Raw genomic sequence first — 25,216 nt, 5'->3', positions numbered from 1 at the left:
ACTGACACGTTCTCTCTGCTCTCCTTATATTTTCAATCCCATCTACCATGTTAAACACACTCTTAAAGATACAAATGTTATACAGAGCCATTGCCAACAGTTTTTGCAGGTTCAAAACTTTACCTCTTTTGTAAGGGTCCTAATCTGATGTGGCTTGCAGACATCTGGACCACATAGGGTCTATGATTGTGGCAACACGTGTAGCATTAGTTGTACACCTAAATCTCTTTGCAGAAAACATACCACTGGCATGATACATAGCCCACTGAAGTCAATAGACTGACTCCCATTGACTTCACTTTGCAATCCAGCCCAATTGAATTTCCATGCTGGTGCCAGACAGAAATCCCTGGAGAATGAAGTGTTCTGTTTATCCCCACATCAGTTATACCAGGGTAGTGGTTGTGCAAATTTCCCCCCACACTTCAGCTCACCAATGCATCTTAAGCCGGACCTGGAGGTACCTTCCCCCACTCCCCCTGTCCCTCCCTCCCATGGATGAGCAAGAAGTTTGAGTCTTCATGGGCCATCCAGTTTTTGGCACTACTATTGTGATTTCCAACAAAGGGTCCAACTGGTGTCAAAGGTAATGATGGTTTGAATTAATACATTTCCCTTCACAGGAAGAACTTGCTCCTGATCTAAATCATGCTAAAAAAAAGTGTCAAACTAACCCTAAATATCTTTTACAGCAAGTAAGGATTCTTTAAAAAAAACAAAAAAAACAAAAACTCTAATGAAAACACTATAAAATAACTCTCCAGCTAACTCTTATTTATATAGCGTAAAGCAGCGGTTTTCAAACTGTGGGTCGGGATAACCTCTTTTAATGGGGTTGCCAAGGCTGGCATTAGCCTTGCTGGGGCCTGCAGCTGAAGCGAAGCTCGAGCATCACTGCTCGGGCCAGAAGTTGAAGTCCAAGGGCTTCAGCCCTGGGTGGCAGGGATCAGATTACAGGTCCCTGCCTGGGGCTGAAGCCCTTGGGATTTGGATTTGGCCCTCCCCGCCTGGAGCAATGGGGCTCAGGCTTTGGGCTCACCCCCACCCAGGGCAGTGGGGCTTGGGCAAGCTCAGGCTTCGGTTCCTCCTCCTGGGGTCATGTAGTAATTTTGTTGTCAGAAGGGGGTTGCGGTGCAATGACGTTTGAGAACCCCGGGCGTAGAGAATGAAAGTGCTGATAATGGTGTGCGCTGAATGAGATGTCTCTTAGAACTTATGGTTCTCCGGATTCCCATAACCTGTGGAACTCAATGCCACAAGATATCATTGAGGCCAAGAGCAGGATTCAAAAAAGGAGTAAACATTTCTCTGGATAACAGGAATATCTAGAGCTATAAAATGTAAAGGATTAAAAATATACAAGAGTTTTGGAAAAGCTATAAGCCTTCCTGCATTAGGGCATAAGCCAAGCTCTAACTAATCCAATCACTGCCTACTGCAGGGTTTCTTGCACCTTGGTCTGAAGCAGCTGGTATTGGCTGTTTTTGGAGGCAGGATGGGAGACTTAGGCTTGGTCTACACTACCCCCCTAATTCGAACTAAGGTACGCAACTTCAGCTACGTGAATAACGTAGCTGAAGTCGAAGTACCTTAGTTCGAACTTACCTTGGTCCACACTCGGCAGGCAGGCTCCCCCGTCGACTCCGCGGTACTCCTCTCGCCGAGCTGGAGTACCGCAGTCGACGGCGAGCACTTCCGGGTTCGACTTATCGCGTCCAGACTAGACGCGATAAGTCGAACCCAGAAGTTCGATTTCCAGCCGTCGAACTAGCGGGTAAGTGTAGCCAAGGCCTTAGTGGATTTATCCCATATGGCAATTGCTATGTTCCTTGATCGGTTGTCCCTGTCCTAGCGAGTAGTTGTTTATGAGGCAACCAGTTACAGGAGTCAGTGATGTACTTACAGTGGACAAGAGAGAATCCAAAAAGCTATCTGAGAAGATAGCTCCACTGGAAAAGGTGGTGGTGAGATCCAGCTCCTGTTCTGGGATCTGAGAGGCACTGCTAATGTGGTGATCAATGAACTGGACATTCGATGTAGCATCTGTAGAATCAATCAATCAGTCAAATAAATAAAAGAAGGAACACTAAAGATTTTAAAAACACTGTAGTTACCATACAGGATGAGAACAGAACAATGATTCATCTAACCCAGCTCATTATCCTGTCTCCTGCACTAGCCAAAACCCTTTTGCTTTAGAGGAAGAAGAGAAAAAAAGTGTTTAATGAACCTGACCAGTTGTGCACTGGGGCAAAAGCTTATCACACCAAGAACCCAGACCTTAGTGACATGGGGTAAAAGTTTCCAAAGCACCCAAATGACTTAGGAACTAAAGTCTCATTTTCAAAAATGACCTAAGTCTTAGGTTCCTAAGTTCCCAAGTCACTTTTTGAAAAAGGGACTTTAGCTTCCCAGTCACTTAAATGTTTTGGAAACTTTTACCCATAATGCCTCAGTATCATGTAGCAGTGAGTTCCACTGGTTAATTATACAATCATAAAAAAGAAAAAAAATTGCTGTGTGTTTAAATGTGTCTAGTTAATTTTTTGAAACTCCCGCTCCACCAGCTCTTATGTTATTGGACATGGTGGGACGTTAGGCCGTCTATCAGTCTTGCCCATATTTAAGAGCCAACAGATAGTTCTTGAAGAAATCCTCATAATAAAAAATGGCATTGCTTTAACTTTCTTTTTTATTTTTAATTGACTGTGTAAAACCATCCAGGCAGAAGGCACCTGCTGTGCTGCTGAATGCACTAGGTATATGCTAGTATTCCAGTGATGCCAGTGAGAATGTTGATGAATGACAGCAACACAGCTGGAGTGGGACAGAATGAGCAAAGGAATGAAGACCAAGAACCCATTTTTTCCATTAAAAATAAAACCTTAACAAGTAACCTTTCTGTGATTACTGATTAATGTATTTTGTGCCCTGCAGAGCTAGGAGGCATTTGAACAGATACTTAAAGCAGATGACTAAAATTGGCCAGTTTCACATTGCTGTTGAAAGACTTCTGATACCTGGTGACTCTGCTGAATGATAACGCCAGTGTATTCTGTACACAGAAATTTAACCAAACCTAGATTTTGGGGATCAGACCCTCAACTGGTATAAATCAGCGTTGCTCCATTGATGGGCCCTTAAGAATCTGGGTATAAAAACCATGGACATACTAGCATAGATTGAAACAACCTGTTTTGTTTTTTCTTTCCCATTTAGGGGGGTTGTTATTGTTTCTATGTTTTTTGTTTCACTTATTGGCCTCTTGTGCTAGGGGTTTCTAGCTGCCGTAACTTCAGAGGAATGTCCAGTCATCCTGCGTTTGAGGGAGTAGCTGAGCAAATCAGAAGTTTGTTGCGTTGGAAATCTAAGCTCTGTCAGCCAGTTCCTGGGGCTGAACGAAAGCCCATGGCACTCAGTGAGACATTCTATTGACTTCAATGGGCTTTCGATCAGCCTGATGGGAGGTGGCTGGTTTGGCTAGTTCCCTTCCTTGAATACTCCTCCTCATGTCCCCATAAGTCAGGGAAAAGCAGCAGCCGATCAGAGTATAAGGGCAGTAACACAACTCTCCAGATGTGGGAATGATCCTCCAACAGCTATATCCATGTCTATTTCCTTCGTGGGTACTCAAGATCTATGCTGGTGCTGCAAAGCCCGTGGTTTGGTCTAACATGCCTCATGGCTCAGCAAGTGCCAGGAGAGGGCAAGCTTAGTACTTCACAGGGATATCATCATGATCTCACAGTAATTACAGCAGAGGCCAGCCAAGCTTGGCAATGCTGAATCAATTGAGATATCATATTGCTGATGAGAACCCTGAGGAAACGGCTTGGCTACTTTTAATACAATGGGTCTGAGTTCCTGGAGAGCATTTTTCAATGTAGAAATTGGGTCTGCTGATGTCTTCTTATGCCTGTGTGGGAGCTGGGAATCTAATGGGCTTCATTTGGCAGGTGGCGACTGAAGAGCACCTAGGAATGTACTATTTACCAGTTATATTGTGGCAGCTCCTAGAGGCCATCACAGTCAGGACTCCATTGTGCTAAGTGTTGTACAGACATAGAGCAAAGGCCAAGCCTTGCCCAAAAGAGATGGCAATCTAAAAAAAAAGAGGATGAAATCCCATCCCCATGGAGATTAATGTCAAAACTCCCATTGACTTCAGTTGGCCCAGGATTTCACCCAAAGATACTAAGGGTCTAAGATATTAAGGGATACTAAGATGCTTCTTTTGGCAGGTTTTGAGAGGTGTGTGACCGGTATCCAGAAGATGCCTTTGGTAGATGGCAACATTGGTAATGGATGTCCTATTGCTGACACTGGTATGTCGTACCCAGCAGTGACCAGAGGTTAGCCACAGACCTGATCCAAAAAAGCATTTATGCATATGGCTAACTTTAAGCACACAAGTAATTCCTCCATTGGCTTGGAACTAGTCACGTGCTTAAAGATAGGCACAGGCATAAGTGCGTCACTGGACTGAGGGCTATATGACGGACTTTTTGTAAGACAGCTGTTTTTGTGCTTTCAGGTCTTAAACTCTTGAGGGCATTTGCCTTCCTACCTTACCCCTGAGTCTGCAGATTCCCAATCTGTTCTAGGCCACAGTGGGGGCAGAGAAGCATGTGCTAAGGGCCTGGCCCCAATTCGTTATTGTGTCAAAGATCTAACATGACTACAGTGCAAAGCCATGTCAACTGATTGCAGGTGTTTTCCCCTCCACTGCCACATGGAATCCTGGAGGGAATCGTGCACTTGGTCTATTGCCTGTCTCAAGCCATCAGCTTGACAACATATTCTCTCCTCAGTGGGGCTGGATCATAGCAGCCTGCTCAATACATTCTGAGATGCTGAGAGACCAGAGACATAAAAACACAAATCACAGCACAAGTGAATATCAAAGCATGACTATGGGAAATTCAAGTGTCAGAGTGGTCCATAGGTCTCAGATGCTGGTAGGACAGGTGTTATTATTTGATTATTATTTCTATTGCAATATTGGCTAGAAATCCCAGTCATGGATAGTACCCCATGGTGCTAGGTGCTGTACAAAAAGATGGTCAATGCCCTGAAGAGCTTACAATCTAAGTGAGGCATCATGCCCTAAACCTAAGCTTTATAATCACTTCCAAACTAGCAGTACCAAGACAGGGGACAGAACACTGATCAGATCAGGCTGGAACCCTCAGAGCTCAACCTTCTTTCATGATTTCTGCTGCTTCCTGGCACTTATGGGAAGTTAAGCTGCGATAAGTCAGTATCAGGACAATAGGTAAGATGTTTTGAGGATGTAAATAAGGATAGTCTTGTGGCTAAGGCACTGGATTGGGACTCAGGAGAGCTGGGGTCAATTTCTGGTTCTGCCCCAGACTCCCTATATGACCTTAAGCAAGTCATGAGATCTCTCTATACCTCAGATCTCCTTCTGTACAAAAGAACGGCCATGCTGGGCCAGACCAATGGTCCATCTAGTTCAGTATCCTGTCTTCCAACAGTATCTAATGCCAGATGCTTCAAAGGAAATGAACAGAACTGGGAAATTGTCAAGAGGTCCATCCCCTGTCATCCAGTCCCAGCATCTGGCAATCAGAGGCTTAGGGACATCCAGATCATGGGGTTGCATCCCTGACCATCTTGGCTCATAGCCATTGATGGAACTATCCTCCAGGAACTTAACTCATACTTTTTTGAATGCAGTTATACTTTTAGCCTTCACAACATCCCCTGGCAATGAATTCCAAAGGTTGACTCTGCATTGTACTTAGAATCATAGAATATCAGGGTTGGAAGGGATCTCAAGAGGTCATCTGGTCCAACCCCCTGCTCAAAGCAGGACCAATCCCCAGCTAAACTATCCCAGCCAGGGCTTTGTCAAGCCTGACCTTAAAAACTTCTAAGGAAAGAGATTCCACCACCTCCCTAGGTAACCCATTCCACTGCTTCACCACCCTCCTAGTGAAAAAGTTTTCCCTAATATCCAACCTAAACCTTCCCCACTGCAACTTGAGACCATTACTCCTTGTTCTGTCATCTGGTACCACTGAGAATAGTCTAGATCCATCCTCTTTGGAACCCCCCTTCAGGTAGTTGAAAGCAGCTATCAAATCCCCCCCTCATTCTTTTCTTCTGCAGACTAAATAATCCCAGTTCTCTCAGCCTCTCCTCAAAAATCATGTGCTCCAGCCCCCTAATCATTTTTGTTGCCCTCCGCTGGACTCTTTCCAATTTTTCCACATCCCAAAACTGAACACAGTACTCCAGATGAGGCTTCACCAATGCTGAATAGAGGGGAATGATCACATCCCTCGATCTACTGGTAATGCTCCTACTTATACAGCCCAAAATGCCATTAGCCTTCTTGGCAACAAGGGCACACTGTTGATTCATATCCAGCTTCTCATCCACTGTAACCCCTAGGTCCTTTTCTGCAGAACTGCTGCCTAGCCACTTATCCCCTAGTCTGTAGCAGTGCATGGGATTCTTCTGTCCTAAGTGCAGGACTCTGCACTTGTCCTTGTTGAACTTCATCAGATTTCTTTTGGCCCAATCCTCTAATTTGTCTAGGTCTTTCTGTATCCTATCCCTACCTTCCAGCATATCTACCACTCCTCCCAGTTTAGTGTCATCTGCAAACTTGCTGAGGGTGTAATCCAAGTCTCCTCCAGATCTGGGGGGAGGGATAGCTCAGTGGTTTGAGCATTGGCCTGCTAAACCCAGCGTTGTGAGCTCAATCCTTGAGGGGGCCACTTGGGGAGCTGGGGCAAAAATCAGTACTTGGTCCTGCTAGTGAAGGCAGGGGGCTGGACTTGATGACCTTTCAAGGTCCCTTCCAGTTCTAGGAGATGGGTATGTCTCCATTAAAAAAAAAATGAATGAAGATATTGAACAAAACTGGCCCCAGGACCGACCCTTGGGGCACTCCACTTGATACCAGCTACCAACTAGACATGGCGCCATTGATCACTTCCTGTTGAGCCCAATGATCTAGCCAGCTTTCTATCCAGAGTATAGTCCATTCATCCAGTCCATATCTCTTTAACTTTCCGGCAAGAATACTGTGGGAGACCGTATTAAAAGCTCTGCTAAAGTCAAGGAATAAACGCCCACTGCTTTCCCTTCATCCACAGAGCCTGTTATCTTAACCTTTTGCTGGTTTTAAACCTGCTGCCTATTAATTTCATTGGTGACCCTTGGTTTGTGTGTTATTTGAAGGGTTAAATAGCACTTCTTTATGCACTTCCTTATTCACTTTCTCCACACCAGTCATGATTTTATAGACCTCTATCATATCTCCCCTTAGTTGTCTCTTTTCCAAGCTGAATAGTCCCAGTCTTTTTAATCTCTCCTCATATGGAAGCTGTTCCATCCCCTTAATCATTTTTGTTGCCTTTCTCTGTACCTTTTCCAATTCTAATATATCTTTTCTAAGATGGGGTGACCAGAACTGCATGCAGTATTCCAGGTGTGGAGGTACCATGGATTGATATAGTGGCATTATGATATTTACTGTCTTATTATCTATCTCTTTCCTAATGGCTCCCAACATTGTTAGCTTTTTTGACTGCTGCTGCACATTGAGTGGATGTTTTCAGAGAACTATCCACAATGACGCCAGAATCTTTTTCTTGAGTGGTAACGGCTAATTTAGATTCCATCATTTTGTATGCATAGTTGGGATTATGTTTTCCAATACGCATTACTTTGCATTTATCAACACTGAATTCCATCTGCCATTTTGTTGCCCAGTCACCCAGTTCTGTGAGATCCCTTTAACTCTTCGCAGTCAGCTTTGGATTGAGTAATTTGTATCATCTGCAAACTTTGCCACCTTACTTTTTACCCCTTTTTCCAAATAAGTTATGAGTATGTTGAACAGCACTGGTCCCACAGATCCCAAGGGATACCACTATTTACACCTCTCCATTCTGAAAACTGACCATTTATTCCTGCCCTTTGTTTCCTGTCTTTCAACCAGTTCCTGATCCATGAGAGAACCTTCCCTCTTATCCCTTGACTCCTTACTTTGCTTAGGAGCCTTTGGTGAGGGACTTTGTGATAGGCTTTCTGAAAGTCCAAGTACTCTATATCCACTGGATCACCCTTGTCCACATGTTTATGGACCCCATCAAAGAATTCTAATAGATTGGCGAGGCATGATTTCCCTTTATAAAAGCCATGTTGACTCTTCTCCAACAAATTGTGTTCATCCATGTGTCTGATCATTCTGTTCTTTACTATAGTTTCAACCAATTTGCCTGGAACTGAAGTTAGGGTTATTGGCCTGTAATTGCCAGGATCACCTCTGGAGTCTTTTTTAAAAGTAGCGTCACATTAGCGATCCTCCAGGTCATCTGGTACAGAAGCTGATTTAAGTGATAGGTTACATACCACAGTTAGCAGTTCTACAATTTCGTATTTTCAGAACTCTTAAGTGAATACCATCTGGCCCTGATGACTGGATTATAGTTTAAATTTACCAATTTGTTCCAACACCTCCTCTATTGACACCTCAATCTGGGACAGTTTCTCAGATTTGTCACCTAAAAGAAATGGCTCAGGTGAGGGAATCTCCCTCACATCCTCTGCAGTGAAGACTTTTGCAAAGAATTCATTTACTCATTTATTCATTCATTTACCTCTGTAAGATGAGGTAGCCATACATCCCTACATCTTGGGGTGTTGTGAGGGTAAATTAATTAAATTAATGGATGTGAGCTGATAATATACTATAGGGATGGAGACCTATATGGGTAGAATGTACAGTCACTGGACCTTGGGCAGCTTTGGGGAGGATCGGGTTTCTGTGGAGAGCTACGTTTTTCTCTCTCTCCAACTGGTGCAGTTTCAATTAGCTCAGCCAAATAGAATCCCCTAATAGAAATTTTGTTATTTTTCTAATATGTCTCCGGATTCTTCATTAACAGTTACTCCAAGTGTAATGACTACCAGGTCACAAGCAGCACCACCACAGCCATCCTTGGAGCTTTTCCGTACTTTTACTTCCTGCCCCAGCTGGAACTGGGAAGCACAGGGGAGCATGGAAATAGGAGAAACAATAAATAAAAAATAAATAAATAAGACAAAACAACATTATTGTCAAACCTCAGACAAACAAGTAAACCTCCTATTCAAACCATCTCAGCCATTCCTACCGCCGCCTCAGGGGATCCAGCTTTGAAAGGATTACCATAAGCAGTGCTGCGATGATCCTGAGAGATGGTTACAGATGGACAAGAAGGAAGGGTAGGTCATTGGTTCTGGCTCAGTTATGAATGGAGGGTGGTTCTGGAATTGACAGAACTGTCACTGAGTTGTTCAGTGCACCTGGCACTTTTAAGGATCGTGTCAAACAAAATAGTGGCTGAGGGAGTCAGGGCCCAGTCAGAACGCCTAGCGACACACTATGCTAATTTGATGAGTACTGCCTTGTGTCAGCACTCTAAATGGAACTAAACATCCGCATCCCTGGAGACTAGCAGCCCAGCCATACCACTCTGGTGTCACACTGCCTGCTATGTTACTAGTAATCAGTTAATCATTGCACATGTTTCTAATTAATGGATTTAGTATGTAATCACCAGGGGATGAAGATGAAACTGCCAAGAGTAGCATGAAAAAGCATTGTGGGTTGTCTCGGTTATAAATGAAATCCAGAGTGGCTGAACAATATGGGATGTGAAGGACAGACGTATTCACTGGGTCTGATACTAAAATGCGCTGAGCTCTCGAGTTGTCTCCAGACTAATATGGACCCCATCACAGCAGTGTCTGAATCCTTCACAGTCATTCTGAATGATCTTCACAGAACATCCCTGTGAGGCAGGCAGTACTTAGATTGCATGCATGCTCTTTGGTACAGGGATTGTCTTTCTGGACAGTGGGCTGAGGCCTCTAGGTGACAGTGTAGTACAAATGAGATGAAAGAGGGAAGTGTTACTAGCCCTAATTTTACAGATGGGGAACTGAGGCACAGAGAGATTAAGGAACTTGCCCAGATCCCAGAGGGAGTCTGCAGTAGAACCAGTAACTGAACCCACATCTCCTGAGGTCTAGGTCAGTTGCATAGCCACCAGGGTATCCTTTCTCTCATCAATAGACTCACTACACACTGGGGATTTTGTAATACTCTGTTATAGGTTTTTTTTCCCTGACTTCTTCAAAGCCACCAAATTAACATTTAAGTCAACCCTTTTAATGCTCCTTGGACATGCAGTGCTTGTTGTTTTTTGTCTGTGAATTTTAAAGAGGGCCTGGGGTAAATAAATAATGCAGTACGCATATCGCTAGTGTGAAATATGTTCCCAAAGAATAACTTACTCAGCTCTGTGATGACGGGGATCCTTTTATAACTTGGCTCTGATTCATTCTCCGGTGTTCTCACTCTGCCAACTGCCTCTGCAGAAACAGTCAACAACAACACGGGGAGAGACCAGAGAGGTAAAGGCAGGAAGACAATGGTTCAGAGACGGACACATGCAGAAAGGCACTTACCTAGGCCTAAAAAAATGTCATTGTAATGTAAAAATCCCAAAGCACTTCCTATAAATAGAAAATTTCTTGCCTTGGTTTGCTTTTCCATGCTGCATTTTATTCACTCAGAATTTCAAAGGATTAAAAAAGAAAAGCTCTCCTGGGAGCCACTTATTGACATCATAACTAAAATATAATTACCCTCTGAGGAGCAGCGGGGCTGGTAATAGTGTTGTTAGGCACAAAGCCCCTAGTGAGCCAATTTGCACTCCGAGGGTTTTTTTTCCCTTGAAGGAGGCTGTAAAGAAATGGGATAGGACATGTGCAGCAAAAGTGAAAAGGGGGAAAGCAAAATGGCCTGCGTTTTGGAACTCAAGACATAAGCCAGTGGTTTAAGCAGGACATGTGAAGGCCTCCTGGAAAACATTAGTTCTGATTCTCCTCTTATTTTACACTAAGCGGATGCCTTCAAGGAATTAGTTCTGATTTACGTCGGTGGAAGTGAGAGGAAAACCAGGCCCATTTTATTTAAGGACAGTTTTCAGATACTGTGCTAGATTGTCTGCTTTCCCCATCTCTTGTTTGGATAGGATCTGATTCTGCCTCCCTTACTTATGTTCTATCAATCAACATCTAAGTGCTTATATTAGTGCCCATCACTGTAATATCTGAGTAGGTGACTATTAATTGGACTACTCATTGAGTAAGGCATTATTCCAAGTAAAGATGGCAGAATCCAAACTGTACTAGGGACTCTGACTAAAAGCAGGGTCTCGTCTCAGTCAGAGACAGGATATTGGATAGTGAATCATCTCTCTTACAAATCCTATATAAAGTGGCTGAACAAACAGGGATAACAGAAGTATTATCTGGGTCTGGAAGTAAAACGCATTGAACCTTCTCTCTGTCTAGACACTGATATGGTCCTAGATGGGCCACTGGTCTAATCTATCCTGACAATTCCTAAATTCAGGTGACAGAACTGCCCAAAAACATTTGAAATGTGGGGCAGAGAAGCAGCACAAAAAGCACCTCCTGGGCATGCACTGGCATTTCTGAACATCTGCTGGTGACATCAGCTAAATGCCTGAAAATGATTATTGCCTTTATTCTATCTTTCCACATAGTGTGGTAGCTGATTTGAATGTATGTCAGATCATTGCCTGGATACATTTTCCTTATGTCAATATTTTTGCTACCAAACAGTACACAGCACTGTACCTGAAATCTTACAAACTGGCAGGGTGCTATTACAAAAGATTACTTAATTGTAGATTACTACTGTACATTTGAATTTCAATAGCATATTAAGTTGTCAGACTTAATTACTGTTATATATTTAGACTATGCCACAGATTATTTAGTTCAGTACCTAGGTTTGCCAACCTGTTCACTTTGTGACATGACAGGGTGATAATTACAGCATTACTGGAAAACCTAAAAGTTTCCATGGGAAAGACTAGGAGTCCTTGGCATTCAAGCTGACCCTAATAAATGGTCATTCCTGTGGGTGTAAATAATGTTGACCTCCATGGGGGTCTGGCTCACTACGAGCTCTTCAGTTGTATACTCCTGGGGACAGGTAATGTGTGGAAGAGATGTGGTGGGCTCAGATGGAGCTCTCTGAAATGTTTATGATGAAATCCAAAGCCACAAGACGCATGACTGGTTTAGGCTTTGTTACAAACTCCAGACTCGGATCATATAGCTGCAATGTTGACGTACGAGGCAATGTTCACTTAAACTTTTGAGGAACCTCGGACTTCTGCCTCAAAATCATGACAAACGTCCAACTTTTGCAAGGTTGTGGCTTTGAAATGGGGTGGTTTTATTTACAGCTGCAAAGTTTAGCATGATGGAGAATCAGGATCAGTAAGGTGACTGGATGTCCAGCCAAGTAATTGAATAGTCCATCAGCAACTGATAAATATTGCACAGAAAAGTCCAGCTTTTAACTGTCTTTTTTAAAACCAAGTTTGCTGCTTCATAACATACATAAACAGGTATTTTAAATCGGTCCCTTCTGTACTTGCTAGCTCCTCAGATTATGATGATGTTAAAGAGAGATCTTCATAATCTATGCTCTCTCCTCCTATTTCCCAGACCAATAGTTACTGTCAGCCAATGCTTTTCTACTCTTGGTCCCCAAGATCAATCTGGGTCATACCAGGGACAGGTCTTCATCAGTCATTGGTTCTCTGGTATGAACCCCACCTCCCCTAAAAAAGGGATCCTGCATTCATGGGTGTGCTACAATCCCACTTATTTCAGATGGACTAATTTGGACTATTTATTGGTTCCCCTGCACTTACTTTAGTTCTGCTTCTCTATTTATCTTCTACATGTCTCCTCCCTGACCCCAATTCTGTGAACGGTTAGGCTCTGTCTACACTGTGTTGTTGTTTTTTTTTTTTAATTTTGTCTTGCAACTGTCAAGCTATGCCAGTGAAACTCCCAGTCTAGATGTGCTGCACTGGTATAAAATGGAGCTTGTACAAGCTAGTGCAATTTATCCCAGTGAGTTACCATGGTGGGTTGCAACAGTAGAAGCCCTGATTTGCTTCTACTGGGGAACAGGTCTACATTACTATTTTCATCTCAAGCTTTCAAAATATAACTATAGGTATCTATCCTGTGCTGTGGGCACCTACTCCACACATTAAAATCACTGAATAAGAAAATGGCTGCCTATAAATACATCCACTCCTTCCTCCAAAGCCTTAAACAAAAAAACAAAACAAAAAAAAGGAACTGTATTAGGGGTTTGTAGGAGTGCAGCTATAGTGTTGTATATAGACTGGTGCAAATTTCCCTAGTCTAGGTCAAGCACTATTTAACTTTAAGAACATAGTGGTCCCAAGAAAGTCAATGGGACTATTTGCATCTTAAACTTAAACATGCATCTAAGTGTTTGCAAGATCAGGGATCTTTTGAGATAGAGCCCCTGAATGAATGGTTTTACCAGCCTCACATTAGCGGAGTTTGGCAAACTGTTTAGACATCCTCTATCTCTGGAGACTTTCTTCTCTCCCCCACTCCCTTCTAGTTCTTTTACTTGGCTTAAATCAAGTAAACAAGTTTATCTCTTTTCCCCCTCACCCCCCACCAAAATGGAGACATAGAATAGAAAACCCCCTTCCTCATTTATATTTGGATCACTAGCTGACCTCATCAGGTTCCTTAGTTGCTAGCATTATTCAGCTGTTTCACCTGGAAGTATTCCCCCTCAATTAATGCCACCTGAGTTAACCTCAGCAGCAGGGATCTACCTGCTAGAATTTTATTGCAGAAGATTTTTTAAGCCCTTCAGCACCACACACAGTGGCCCTGCTGTAACAATGCTTGTAGAGAAAGAAAAGATCAACCCTAGTTTGCATTTGAGGCCAGATTTTCAAAAGTATATAGATATCTAAATATGCAAATAGGCACCTACTGGGAATTTCAAAAGTGGCTAAACAAGTTAGCCACCTAGGGTAGGATCCATGAAAGGACTGAGGCATTGCAATGCTGAATGTTATAACACCTAACTTTTAAGTGCCTAGAAAGTCACAGGAACAACACTGTGATCCATAAAGCCAGGTTAGGCATCTAGATTCCTTACTAACAATACACGGGGAAAGAGAGGTACCTCAGAATGTGAGCCACAAAAGCCAACATGTGAGGCAGACCGCTGCCTAAGCTAGCAGATGGGGGAGAGGGGAAGAGGTGCTAAGCCCTGCTCCTCCCATGGAACAATCAGAGAGAAAGAGGGAATGACCCTATAGTATTGTGGTTAGGGATCCACCTGGAAGACGGGAGAGGACCTGTCTCCCTACTCCAATCACTTGTTGTTTATCCACAGTGGAACAGCTTCAGCAGGAGACATTGAAGGAGCCCCACATCAGAATATCCCACAGCTCAGTGGTTAGACCCAGCTCCTGAGAGGTGGGACACCCTCTATTCAAATCCTTTCTCCCTGCTGACAGATGAGGGAATTAAACCTGGGTCTCCCACATAAGTTAAAAGTTATAAAGTGGGTACCACTACCTCCTCCTCCAGCTGGCTTTTGAATGGGACCCAATCCAGTAGATGTGCTAAGAGGCAGCCTACTGGATTGTGCTCTGCACATGACTTAGGCAGCTGGATGCCTATCTTCCCCCAGTTCCGGAGTCACTCTGAGGTTTTGGTGGGAGGTAGGTGGCAGAGCACCGACAGTGGAGAAGCAGTGAGTGAATGCCAGGGTCTAAAGCTTAGGCACTTAGGGAATTTTTACAGAGGAAAGCTAGGCACTGAGTGAATTTAGGTGCCTACAAAGTTAGGTGGCAGCCAAGCAGGAGATTTGGTGCCACACCTGGGGATTTAGAAGTAACGCGTAGGTACCTTAGTTACTTCATGGATTGAACCCTGACTTCCATTGAAATCAATGGGAGCTGGACACCTAACCTACTTAGCAGGTTTTTAAAGTCCTAGTACGCACCTATCTGGGCCTGAGACCCTTGAAAATGTGGGCCCTTAAACTCTTCAGACAGCCTAAGGGCAGCTTTCGAGTACAGGACTGTCTGATCCAGCAAGGCTCGGAATTTTCATTTTTATATGTGAGGTTATTAAAAAGAAATAGTCATTCAAAAAAGTAACATCTTTTTACTGTGTCTCCTGCCTTTAACCACCGATGCCTTTACTGACCACTATTTTGGTTTTAGAGGTGGACTACTACAAAATAATTCAGAGGAAAAAGTGAATCAAGCGGTTATAGCAGTGGGAGCTGGGACACCTGGGTTCTACTCCAACCTCTCTCCACCTTAGTTCATAACCTGCTGGCTAACCATATAACCTCTCTGTGACTTGATTTACCCATTTGCAAATGGGGTGTAATAATAATTTACTTCTTCCTAGGGGGTGAATGTCTATAAGCCGGTTTTGAGATCTTCATATGAAAAGCCCGATAGTAGTGTAAAATATGGCCTCAATCTTTTGTTGGATCAGCAGGGACTTCCTATAGGTGGACCCAGCTGCAGGATCTGGGCCTATAATTAAAAATAATTACAGCAGGAAAGAAGAAAGTGGGCTGGCTATTTTAACAACACATCTAACGAACCTTGAAAGAGGAAAGAGCTAATTTATACTCAGAAGGTGAATCACTAAACAGATTTAATGGCTGGCTCGGGAAAAAGGGTTTTTATTTATTGATGATAATGTCCTTTAAGTGAATACTACTTTTCTGTCCGCAGAAAACAGTGTAAATCTGAGAAATGGCCTTAACTGAGTAGCCAAGGATTTATGAAATTGGGATTGTAGTCACTTTAGGGATCCAGAACTCACTAAAAAGTGAGTTAGGAGAGAGGCACCTTATAAATACCTGAGTGAAAAACCTAGAATAGATAGAAAGGGATCATGTTGAGGAACTCTGTCTTCTGTCAGAAGATATCAAAGCTGTTTGAGTCAGTGGTTACAGAATCTCTTTCCTTTTATTCAAATTATTCTTTTAGAAAGAACTGATCACAGTAATGAGTAATAAAAACAAGAATAATTTGCATTTCCACATTGCCCCTTGGCCAAAGATCTCAATGCATGTTGCAAACTGTAATTAATTTGGCTTCACAACAATCCTATAACTATGATTACAGAGATGAACAATTGCGGTACAGTATGGCTAGGTAGTTGCCCAAGGACACACAGCAAGTCAGTGGTAAGGATAAGAATGGACCTGATGCCAGGATTCTTGCTCTACCCGCTAGATACCACTCCTTCCCAAACCCATAAATAGAACCCAGGAGCCCTGACTCTCAGTTGCTCTAACCACTAGCCCACACTCTATCCATGAGTCAGGAAGAGAACCCAGAAGCCCTGATTTTTAATTGTCCCATCTCTGACCAGTACACTAGACTCCCTCTCTGAAACATAACCTGGGGTCCTGGCTCTCGCTCCTATGCTCTAACTACTAGCCTTTTTCTCCCTCCCCAGAGAAGCAATCTGATTCCTTATACTCTTGTCAGTGTCCCTGCTTCTCCTATTCTGGAGCAGAGCATTGACTGAGTTTTTCCATTATCCATGACATAAGATTTTTCCCCCCCATCCCTCTTGGTCATTTTAATGAATGAGGAAATCAGAGGCATCTTATTTCACATGCTCTGCTTCCATGGAACAAATCATCTTGTCATCTGTCCATCTCCCAACAGAATTGTTGGAAAGCTACATGGTGTGAGGAAGGATAGTCTTGTAGTTAAAGCCGAGGACTGAGGATCTGAGATCTATTCCTGCCTTGTTGCTGACATGATGTGTGACCATTGGCATGGGCCCAGATCAACAAAGGTATTTAGCCCACAATGCCTGAATACCTTGAGGACCTGGGCCTAACTTCTTTATGCCTCAGTTTAAAGAGCTGTTTAAAGAACTGTAAAACATTGATAATACACTGGCCTGGGAGCTTGTTGGGGTTAATTAAAGTTTGTAAAGGGCTCTGAAATCTTCTGATGGACAAAGCTATAGAAGTATTTCCAAAAGAAGTGGGTAAAAATGTACTTGAGGAAACTGCCCAGATGGGGTGGGAAAGGTTGTTTTTCTATTTTTCTCTATTATTGTTATTGCAGGTAAGGGGTTTGGATTCTGCTTATCACAAGTTTTGGTGATTGAGGCAAAAATGCTGAAGAGAAGAGAGCCAGTGATTGATAGAAAGAAATGTCTTTTTATTCCTGTAGATCTATCTATCTATCCATCCTATCTATCTATCTATCGCCATATGTACTTACAAAGATGTACGTACAGTAGCTATATCTGTCTATTATGGATAGAGAGATACAAACATTATATATAATGTTTATATATATAATGTTTGTATCTCTCTAAAATGTGTGTGTGTGTGTGTGTGTATATATGTACACATATATACATGCATATACACACACACGGTATCTATATCTATCTGTATGATGAATATATAGATCTATAACTATAGACCTAACTTTATATCTATGTACAAATTGCTTTTTAACTAATTAATCTGTTTCAGCTACATGTACCTCTTACTCAAACATACCTTATTAGTCACTTTTTCTTCTTTTCTAATCCTATATTCATATTGTTTTGTCAATTTATTATTTAAAAACGTGTCTCTGCCTTACTCTAATCTTTCCTTTGGCACAGCCATTGTTTTAAAAGCCTTGTGAATGATAATAAAGTATGGGGAAAACACTTAGGAGAGCCATATATTTCTCAGCCCGTTTTCAGTTAATTAATACTTCTCCTTTCCCAAGAGGAGGACAAATCTTGGCTCCTTTGCCAAATGAAGGGAGGAAGAGAGATGCAATAAATATTCTGCGGACTGGATGTTTTGCTTCCATGGCAGTTCTGTGCTACAACTGCTGTTTAGATGAAACACCCCCGCCCCCTCCAAATTCCCCATGGGGAAACATACAAATCTCTTACCTGTGTTGAAGGTTAGGGAGTGTGCAATGCATCTGCCATCTACCACTGCCCATTAGCTCCATTCACATGGGCTTTTGCAAACAAAACTGAAGCTACTAACGCTTCAGAAGTAAGCATGGATGCACCCCCCATTTCCCATCCTCAGAAGGTGGAAACCCAAAGTATTGCTCTGAATTTGGAAGAGTCATTGATGTATTTATCTTTTGGAGGGATAGGTCAGTGATCAGAGCAGTGGTAAATAGGGGGCAATGCCCAGCGGGTGGTGGAGAGAGAGAGGACACAGATGATTCCTCATAAAATTTTTCAGTTTGACTCTGTCGTGTTTTGCTATAACATGCTGGGTGGCTCTCTGAGCACGTGGAGAATAGGTCCAAGAAACCTACTAGTTTTCCTTCCCATTAACACCTGCTTGTCAAGCGGAAGTGTCCTTCCCCACTTCCTGATTCACCTCATTACTTAAGCTTTCTCTGTTTTTAATTTTTTTTTTTTACAATTATTTTACGCCTGGGGTTTCCTAGCAACCAAAGGATGGCCTGTGGGACACCTATGCCCCTATGGTTGTTCCTAGCAGTGGTGGTAGGTATAGCTCCCAATACACACTGCCCATTGGTGAGAGTAGCCAGCTTCCTATTCTCCCTGACCCTTGCCAAGGAGTTGCTCTTACTTGGTGCCCCTCACCTCAAAGCTGCAAGATAGTGGGAACTGCTTCCTTGTGTCCCTTGATTACTACCAAATCTGACACCAGTACTAAGGCAGACAGAGGGCAGTGGCTGCATTTTTTACTTTTTCATGTTGGACAAAGCAGAACAGGGATTGTGGCAAGAGTTTCAACCTACAATCCGTCACTGGTTGGACCTTGAAAAACCTTAAAATTGCCGACAAAAAGTGCATGTTACCATCGTGGCTGGTGTTAGTGCAAAGTCCTGACCCCTCTCAATGAAAGATTAGTTTCAATTTGTCCTCTGCCAAGGTTTATGCAGAAGTAAACTGAAATATTCCTCTTCTAATGCTACTGCTTGAGAGAGGAGACAGAGATTATTTTATTTTCCCTTGCTTCATCACATCAAGATGCCCATCTACATAACTGAGAAGTTCTTACCTCCAGCAGTTGAGCTGCACTTAAACTGCATGGACCGGATGTTAAGAGTGGCTAAGATGCTTTCTGTGTCCACCAGAGTTGGATTGGTGGAAGCCCTCAGGTTAGAAGACAGGATGGTACACATGGTGCAGTACCTTATGTTAACTGCCCTCAGGTCTGCACAGGAGAGAGCGCTGCCCTGGTAAAAAAGGACAGATCATTGGAGTATGAGACTGAGAGAAGGGTGAACATTAAAGGGTCATAGGTTTGGTTCAGATAAGCAAACAAATTTCAGAAACTTCTCCAACATTCCTCTCACCAGTGAAGGTCCAGAAACAGAAGTAGAAACTGCAAAAGCTTTGAGCTTCTCTTGTGAAATTTTGGATACTTTCCCACTTCTTGTGGGGAGCAGGTTCTCTGTGCTTCTGCAGGAAACCAGAGAGTGCAGAGGTACCCGTAAAAGAAAACAAACTTCGGAGAAGTGAAAATTTGTCAAGAAAGTTTTGGGTTCAGGTTCAAGTTTGGGCAGAGGATCAATTAAGTTCTTGTTGGATCTGAATGAATTTGTCCATCCCTGATGAGAATACAGAATTACAGAAGGAAAATCCAATGGAAGACAAAAGAAGCAAAGTCTCATCATAAGGGGAAAGTGTCAAATTTGGAGTGTTGCACATGGTTACTAAAAACATATTGAACTTTAAAACTGTCTAAAAATGGTGCGAGTGTGTGTATGAGAGACAGAGAGAGACAGAGAGAAAGTGAGAGACTGAACAGAGAAATTCTTACCGGGAATAATAGCAGCTTTGGGAAATTCTGGATAAATTTCCACTCTCTTTTCATATATTCCAGAGACCCAACAAAGACAATGTCTTTCAGCTCCTGGTAAGTGAAGTTACTGGCTCGTAAAGGCATCACAAAGTTCCGCAGCCCAATCAATGTTGAATTAGTATCTCCAAAGACACAAACCACGATATGATCATGCAGAGGTGAAGTAGTTTGTTCCTGGTGCTTCTAAATTAAAACAGAACAGCCCCCAAGCTGCTAGTTTTTTACATTTTTCTTGGACCTTTTCCTCACTGGATAACACCCCTGCCATAGAATCAGACTTTGTATAAAATGAAACAATTCCTCATAAGTTCTTTGAGTCCAAACTCACTCCCCTAAAGTTTCAGAGGCAGGAATACAACATAGCAGAGAAGATAGCTTACAAGGGCGAGGCAAGCTACATATTCAAATCCCAATAGTATCTGCTGAGCCCTACAGTCTTCTAAGACAGTAAAATAAATACCAGGCAGTGTTGTGTTTATGAGTCTTTCTGGTGAGCCTTTAAAAAGTAAGGTCCTGTTAGCTGTGCATGGACATCACAGATACAAGGCACTTTTTCACTAAGTGTTGAAAGTTCACCTTGAAGTTGTGGTCAAAATCTCTCCCCCTCACCCACACATATATTGTTGTGAAGTGTGCTCCTCTCTGTACACATGAGCAGTATATTCCATGAAGCTTGCAACTTCCTGTCAGAAAACACAGGCTGATTGCTGCAAACAGAAGAATTTTACCCAGACACCAGATTAGAACCCATTCATATGCTGTGCTTGGCCAGGGTTCTGGATTTTAAAGGGACGCTCTCCACCCTTACTTCACTGGCTGCTCCTACAGTGCTAAGGTTTTGTGTGTTCCATATCATGGCTAATCAGAACTTCATTGCAATGGTGAGATTAGAACTCCAATCATCTTGCTCCAGAAGCACAGAGCAGTATTGCTTGGAGCAAGCTATTAGCAGTATAGGGCCTACAATGCACAGTGGAGCAGTTCTTAGTCCCTCCAGTAGAGAGCAGTGGTGTCCATACACAATTTTAAACCCTCTTTGTTCCCTTCCCTCACAGTCTATTCACCTCAGCTTTACTGCCCCTCTCATCTGTGTCCCCCTCAAGCCCTTTCCCTTCAGCATCCCTGCTCCCTTCTTTTCTGTCCATTTATCCGATATCTTCCCAACCAAACCCACCCCCAAATAAATAAATAAATACATACATACATTAAATTGTAGCACTAACATGACACCTACTGCTTGCACACTGTTCTCTCTGCTTGTGTTTTATACCATGTTCCCCATGCTGTGTTTGCTACCCTGTGTTTGTGCATGAGCCCCCATTCTTGCTTGGTCCTTAGGCACTACTGCAGTCAATATGATTAATAACAACAACAACTTTGGCCAATTTGTTATTTGCATAGGATCATATTTATCCAGTTATGTATTTACTATTAATTTCAGGGTTGGGGCCCCATTGTGCAAGGCAAGGTACAAACGCACAGGAAGACATGGTTAATCATGGTCATCTCATTTAAATCACAAAGATCAGGGGAGAGGCAGAGCAATCATGTTATGGAATTTGTTTCCCTATTTTTTTGACCAGATGTATATTTGGGTTTTGCATTTCTGGTTCTGTGACGTCATATTTCCTTGTGACGCACTACACCGTTGTTTGCATCATCCTCGCTGCATGACGAGGTGCCAAGTAATGAGATGTGACTGAGGAAGCCTTATTTGATTGGTACATGGTATGTGTCCACATTAACCAGTCGAGAGCTGTCAATGTACATGGTGTGTGTCCACCTTAGCCAATGAGGTGTCAAATTAGTAAGTCCTCATAACATTCTTTCCCCAACCGCTTTTCTTCCCAGAGAAACAAAAGCATTATGGCAGAGGAAACTTTCCTGATGAGATATTACAATCATAACTAAATTAAATGATTGTCTCTAACTAATTGGATTAGTTTATATTGAATAATGAAACCTTCAGCTGTATTTAATGCAACATGCCTTAAGTCCAATGATTAGTTTGTTGAATGGAGCTAAACAATTAAGAAACACAATCTATTATATAGTGTATTTTATAGGAACAATTGGAAAAACTATGGCGGCTGGAATCTGCAGAAGGAAATATGCAATTGCTAGATCAACAGGAGCAAGTATGGTATAATAAGTGAGCAACGGGGACTGGAATGTCATTTTGGAGAAACAAGTCTACAAACTTGAGGTGTAATTCCCAGCTTAAAGAATCATACTGGTGCTAGCTCCGATAGTGCTAGTGCACTAAAAAGAGCATAGCATGAGTAACGGGAGCGGCTCACCACCCCAGTACATATCCATCTGAGACGCTAGGTACGTAGCTTTGTTGGCTAGCACCTCAGGCTTCTTGCAGCCCCAGCCCCAAGTGTAGTCATACGCTAAGGATTTGAAAATGTGACTTAGGTGCTTTTGAAAATGCTACACTTGGGTTATCTGACCTGAGCCCCCAGGCCTTTCGGATATTGATCCCTTTCTATTTTGGAGACTGATGGGTTTTAGGATCCTTTTACATGCTCAGAAGGAGGATGCTGCATTTCAAGCAGCATGAATTCCAACCTGCTGCAAGTCTCCCAGCTGGCGGAACAGCTTGAACATTCTGTATGTCTGATGAAATCTTTGATCACCTCACTGCAAGATTTGGTTGCCTCCTCTCAGCATCCTGGCAGCTCAGAGCACCGCCTGCCATTTCTAAATGGAATTTTGTTCTTTTAAAAGACTAACACTTATAGTAAATAAATGAACTAAAAACAAAAAAAAGAAAAAGGAAAAAAAAAGAAAGTTTAAAGATTCCCAGACTGGTAAAATCAGAATACAGAAAGTCTTTAAATTTGCAATTAAGTCATTTTAAAAACAAAATATTTGAAAATGAGTTTCCCCTTTGCCTACCTGCCAGGACCCTCTAGTGAACCAGCTGCCTCCCCACCCTCAAGTCCTGCTGCATAGGAAAGGCCTTGCCAGAGAACGATTATGTAGTATATTAGAGATATATTAAAAAGAGCCCCCTCTCTGTGCCCCCCATATAGCCCTAGAAAGATTGGGGTTCAATTCCCAGCTCAGCCACAGACACCCTGTATGACCTTGGGCAAGTCACTTAGCTGCTCTCAGCCTGAGATTCCCATCCGTAAAATGGGGATAACACTCCTATGCCTGTCTTCTGCATGTTGAGTATACCTTCGTCCTATGCATCTGAAGAAGTGAGGTTTTTACCCACGAAAGCTTATGCCCAAATAAATCTGTTAGTCTTTAAGGTGCCACCAGACTCCTTGTTGCTTCTTTGGGAGAGGGACTGTCTCCTGCTGTGTGCATGTACAGTGCCTAGCATGATGGGGTCTTTGTCTTGGTTGGAGTCTCTAGATGCTACTGTCATACTAATAATAATAACCATCAGGAGCAGATGGAACCACCCTCACGGATGGTACAGCTTCCAGACACTCTCATTCCCACCTGTCCCTGAGGCTCAACCCCCTCTGAGCTTCCCTCAGGGTCTCGTAGCATAGATCAGTGTCTAAAGGGCACAGTGTATCCCAAAGAGAACAAGAAAGAACACAAGTAAAGTGAGTGAGTGAACAGTGCAGGTGTGAATGTGTCCTCGGCACTGAGTACACCGTGGGTACCAACCTCTGCAGACAGCAGAGCCCTTAGATATTTAAAAAGGCATTCCCCTGAAGCAGTCATAACAGTTCCATACAGCCTAGCTAATTACACCACACCTACCAGGATAGCCTGTTCCAATGGGACAGCCTCGCACCAGTGGAACATTCCTGTTGAATCCAGCAAAGCATTTCTATCCTCTTCTATCACGAGAGCTGCAGTCCTAAATAGACAGAGCAACTGATCAGCTACATCGCAGTCATGGTGACAGTTTAGCCACATTGAAATGATCTTTGTACCTGTTGGCAAGAACCGATCTTTGTCTGACTCATGGCTATTCAGTCCCACTGTAGCAAGGCAGATCAGTTGTATGAAGCTGTACACTACACACAAGAGTCCTGTCTTGTCCCTGCTGGTACATGGCTACAGTGATGGTGGAGCAATTTAGAGAATACAAGAGGGTATTATTTAGATGAATCCTCTTGTTAATGTGCGGTGTAGAGCCAAGCGAATGCAGGGAAAACATATTCACCAAATATTTCTTTGAATTATTATATGGATGGTTCTAGTGGCTGTTTCGTGCTCTAAGCATCGAGTTCATCAGCATGGATGTTCATGGAAAGAGCGATTTTTATGCAACCCTGGTCTAGCCCCAAAACCCAATGAAATCAACAGGAACCTTTCCATTGACTCGATGAGTTTTGGATCAGGACAATGTTGCAGAGTATTGACAGAAAGTAAATTTCAAATATGTAGTTGTGCTTCAAAGTGTTCTACTCATCTAATCAGGGAGCAGAAACAGGACCATCTGACTTATATATCCAATCAGGTTAAATTCTGAATGCCAAATTGTTGTGATGTTTCTGACCTCAAGAATTATTTAGAGAATACTTCTGAATGATAGATAATTATGAGAAAATCACTATCTGATCACAGCCAAGTCTTGAACAGAAAAAGAGGTGAAATGTGTTGAATAAATAATTCACTCAGAACGATTTTCTCTGGTTCTAAAGTTGGGGTAAAATCAACCTTGAACAATTGTCAAGAACATTTACCAAGTCAGATACAAAATCTACTTGATCACCCTATGACTGTAATGACCACAATAATGGGGGAATTAAAAAAAAAAACATACGGGATTAGATCTTCTGCTAGCATAAATTGGCATAGCTCCATTGCTTCCATAGAATTACATGAGCCTGCACCAGCCGAGGTACTAGCCCTTCATATTTTACATGTCTTAGGGCTTGTCTACTCTTAAAAGGCAGCAGCGTCGCTGTAGTGCTTCAGTGAAGATGCTACCAATGCCGATTGGAGGGCTTCTCCTACTGGCGTAGGTACTCCACCTCCCAAAGAAGCGGTAGCTATGTCGACAGGAGAAGCTCCCAGCCCCATTGATATAGCGCAGTCTACACCAGGAATTAGGTTGGTATCACTACATCATTCATGGTGAACAACGCAGTTAAACCGACATACCTTGCTGGTGTAGACCATGTGTCAGTAATCTCTCATCTGACACAAACAGAATTAGCAAGGTGAGGTTCACTGAATGGGAGGGTGTTGCAGGGGCAGGAGGGAGGTGTGAAAGGAAAGGGTGACATTCCTTTATGAGGCTTGCAGGGCCTTTCTGAGTCTGTTTCTTTCCACAGGAGACCACATCAAAGACCAGGCTGGAAGTTCCAGTTGGCTGCTGCTAGCTCACCAACCTTAGTCTAAGGAAGTAATAACAAAACCCCAGGGTGTCCTCATTAGAATGGGTTGCCTTGTTCTTTATAATTTAACATGTTTCCAGGTTTTATAAACATTCACCCATCACAAGACCAACAC

The 25,216-nt window shown here is 42.8% G+C and overlaps 1 protein-coding gene across 1 annotated transcript in view; it reads right to left on the bottom strand.

Moving 5' to 3' along the window:
• KCNU1 (potassium calcium-activated channel subfamily U member 1) overlaps positions 1-25,216 on the bottom strand; it is an 86,622-nt gene that overhangs the window by 6,790 nt on the left and 54,616 nt on the right. The window contains exons 22-26 of the mRNA XM_065582464.1: positions 23,513-23,612; positions 19,739-19,963; positions 18,974-19,151; positions 10,321-10,398; positions 1,904-2,043 (exon numbers count right to left, since the gene is read on the bottom strand). Of these exons, the coding sequence (XP_065438536.1) occupies positions 1,904-2,043; positions 10,321-10,398; positions 18,974-19,151; positions 19,739-19,963; positions 23,513-23,612 (721 nt within the window). The remainder of the gene's footprint in view (positions 1-1,903; positions 2,044-10,320; positions 10,399-18,973; positions 19,152-19,738; positions 19,964-23,512; positions 23,613-25,216) is intronic.

This window comes from Chrysemys picta, chromosome 2 (assembly GCF_011386835.1).
Source record: "Chrysemys picta bellii isolate R12L10 chromosome 2, ASM1138683v2, whole genome shotgun sequence".
In the NCBI taxonomy this organism is placed as follows: Eukaryota; Metazoa; Chordata; order Testudines; family Emydidae; genus Chrysemys; species Chrysemys picta.
Note: the sequence above shows the minus strand (reverse complement) of the source record. Positions and strands in the feature narration are given on the sequence as shown.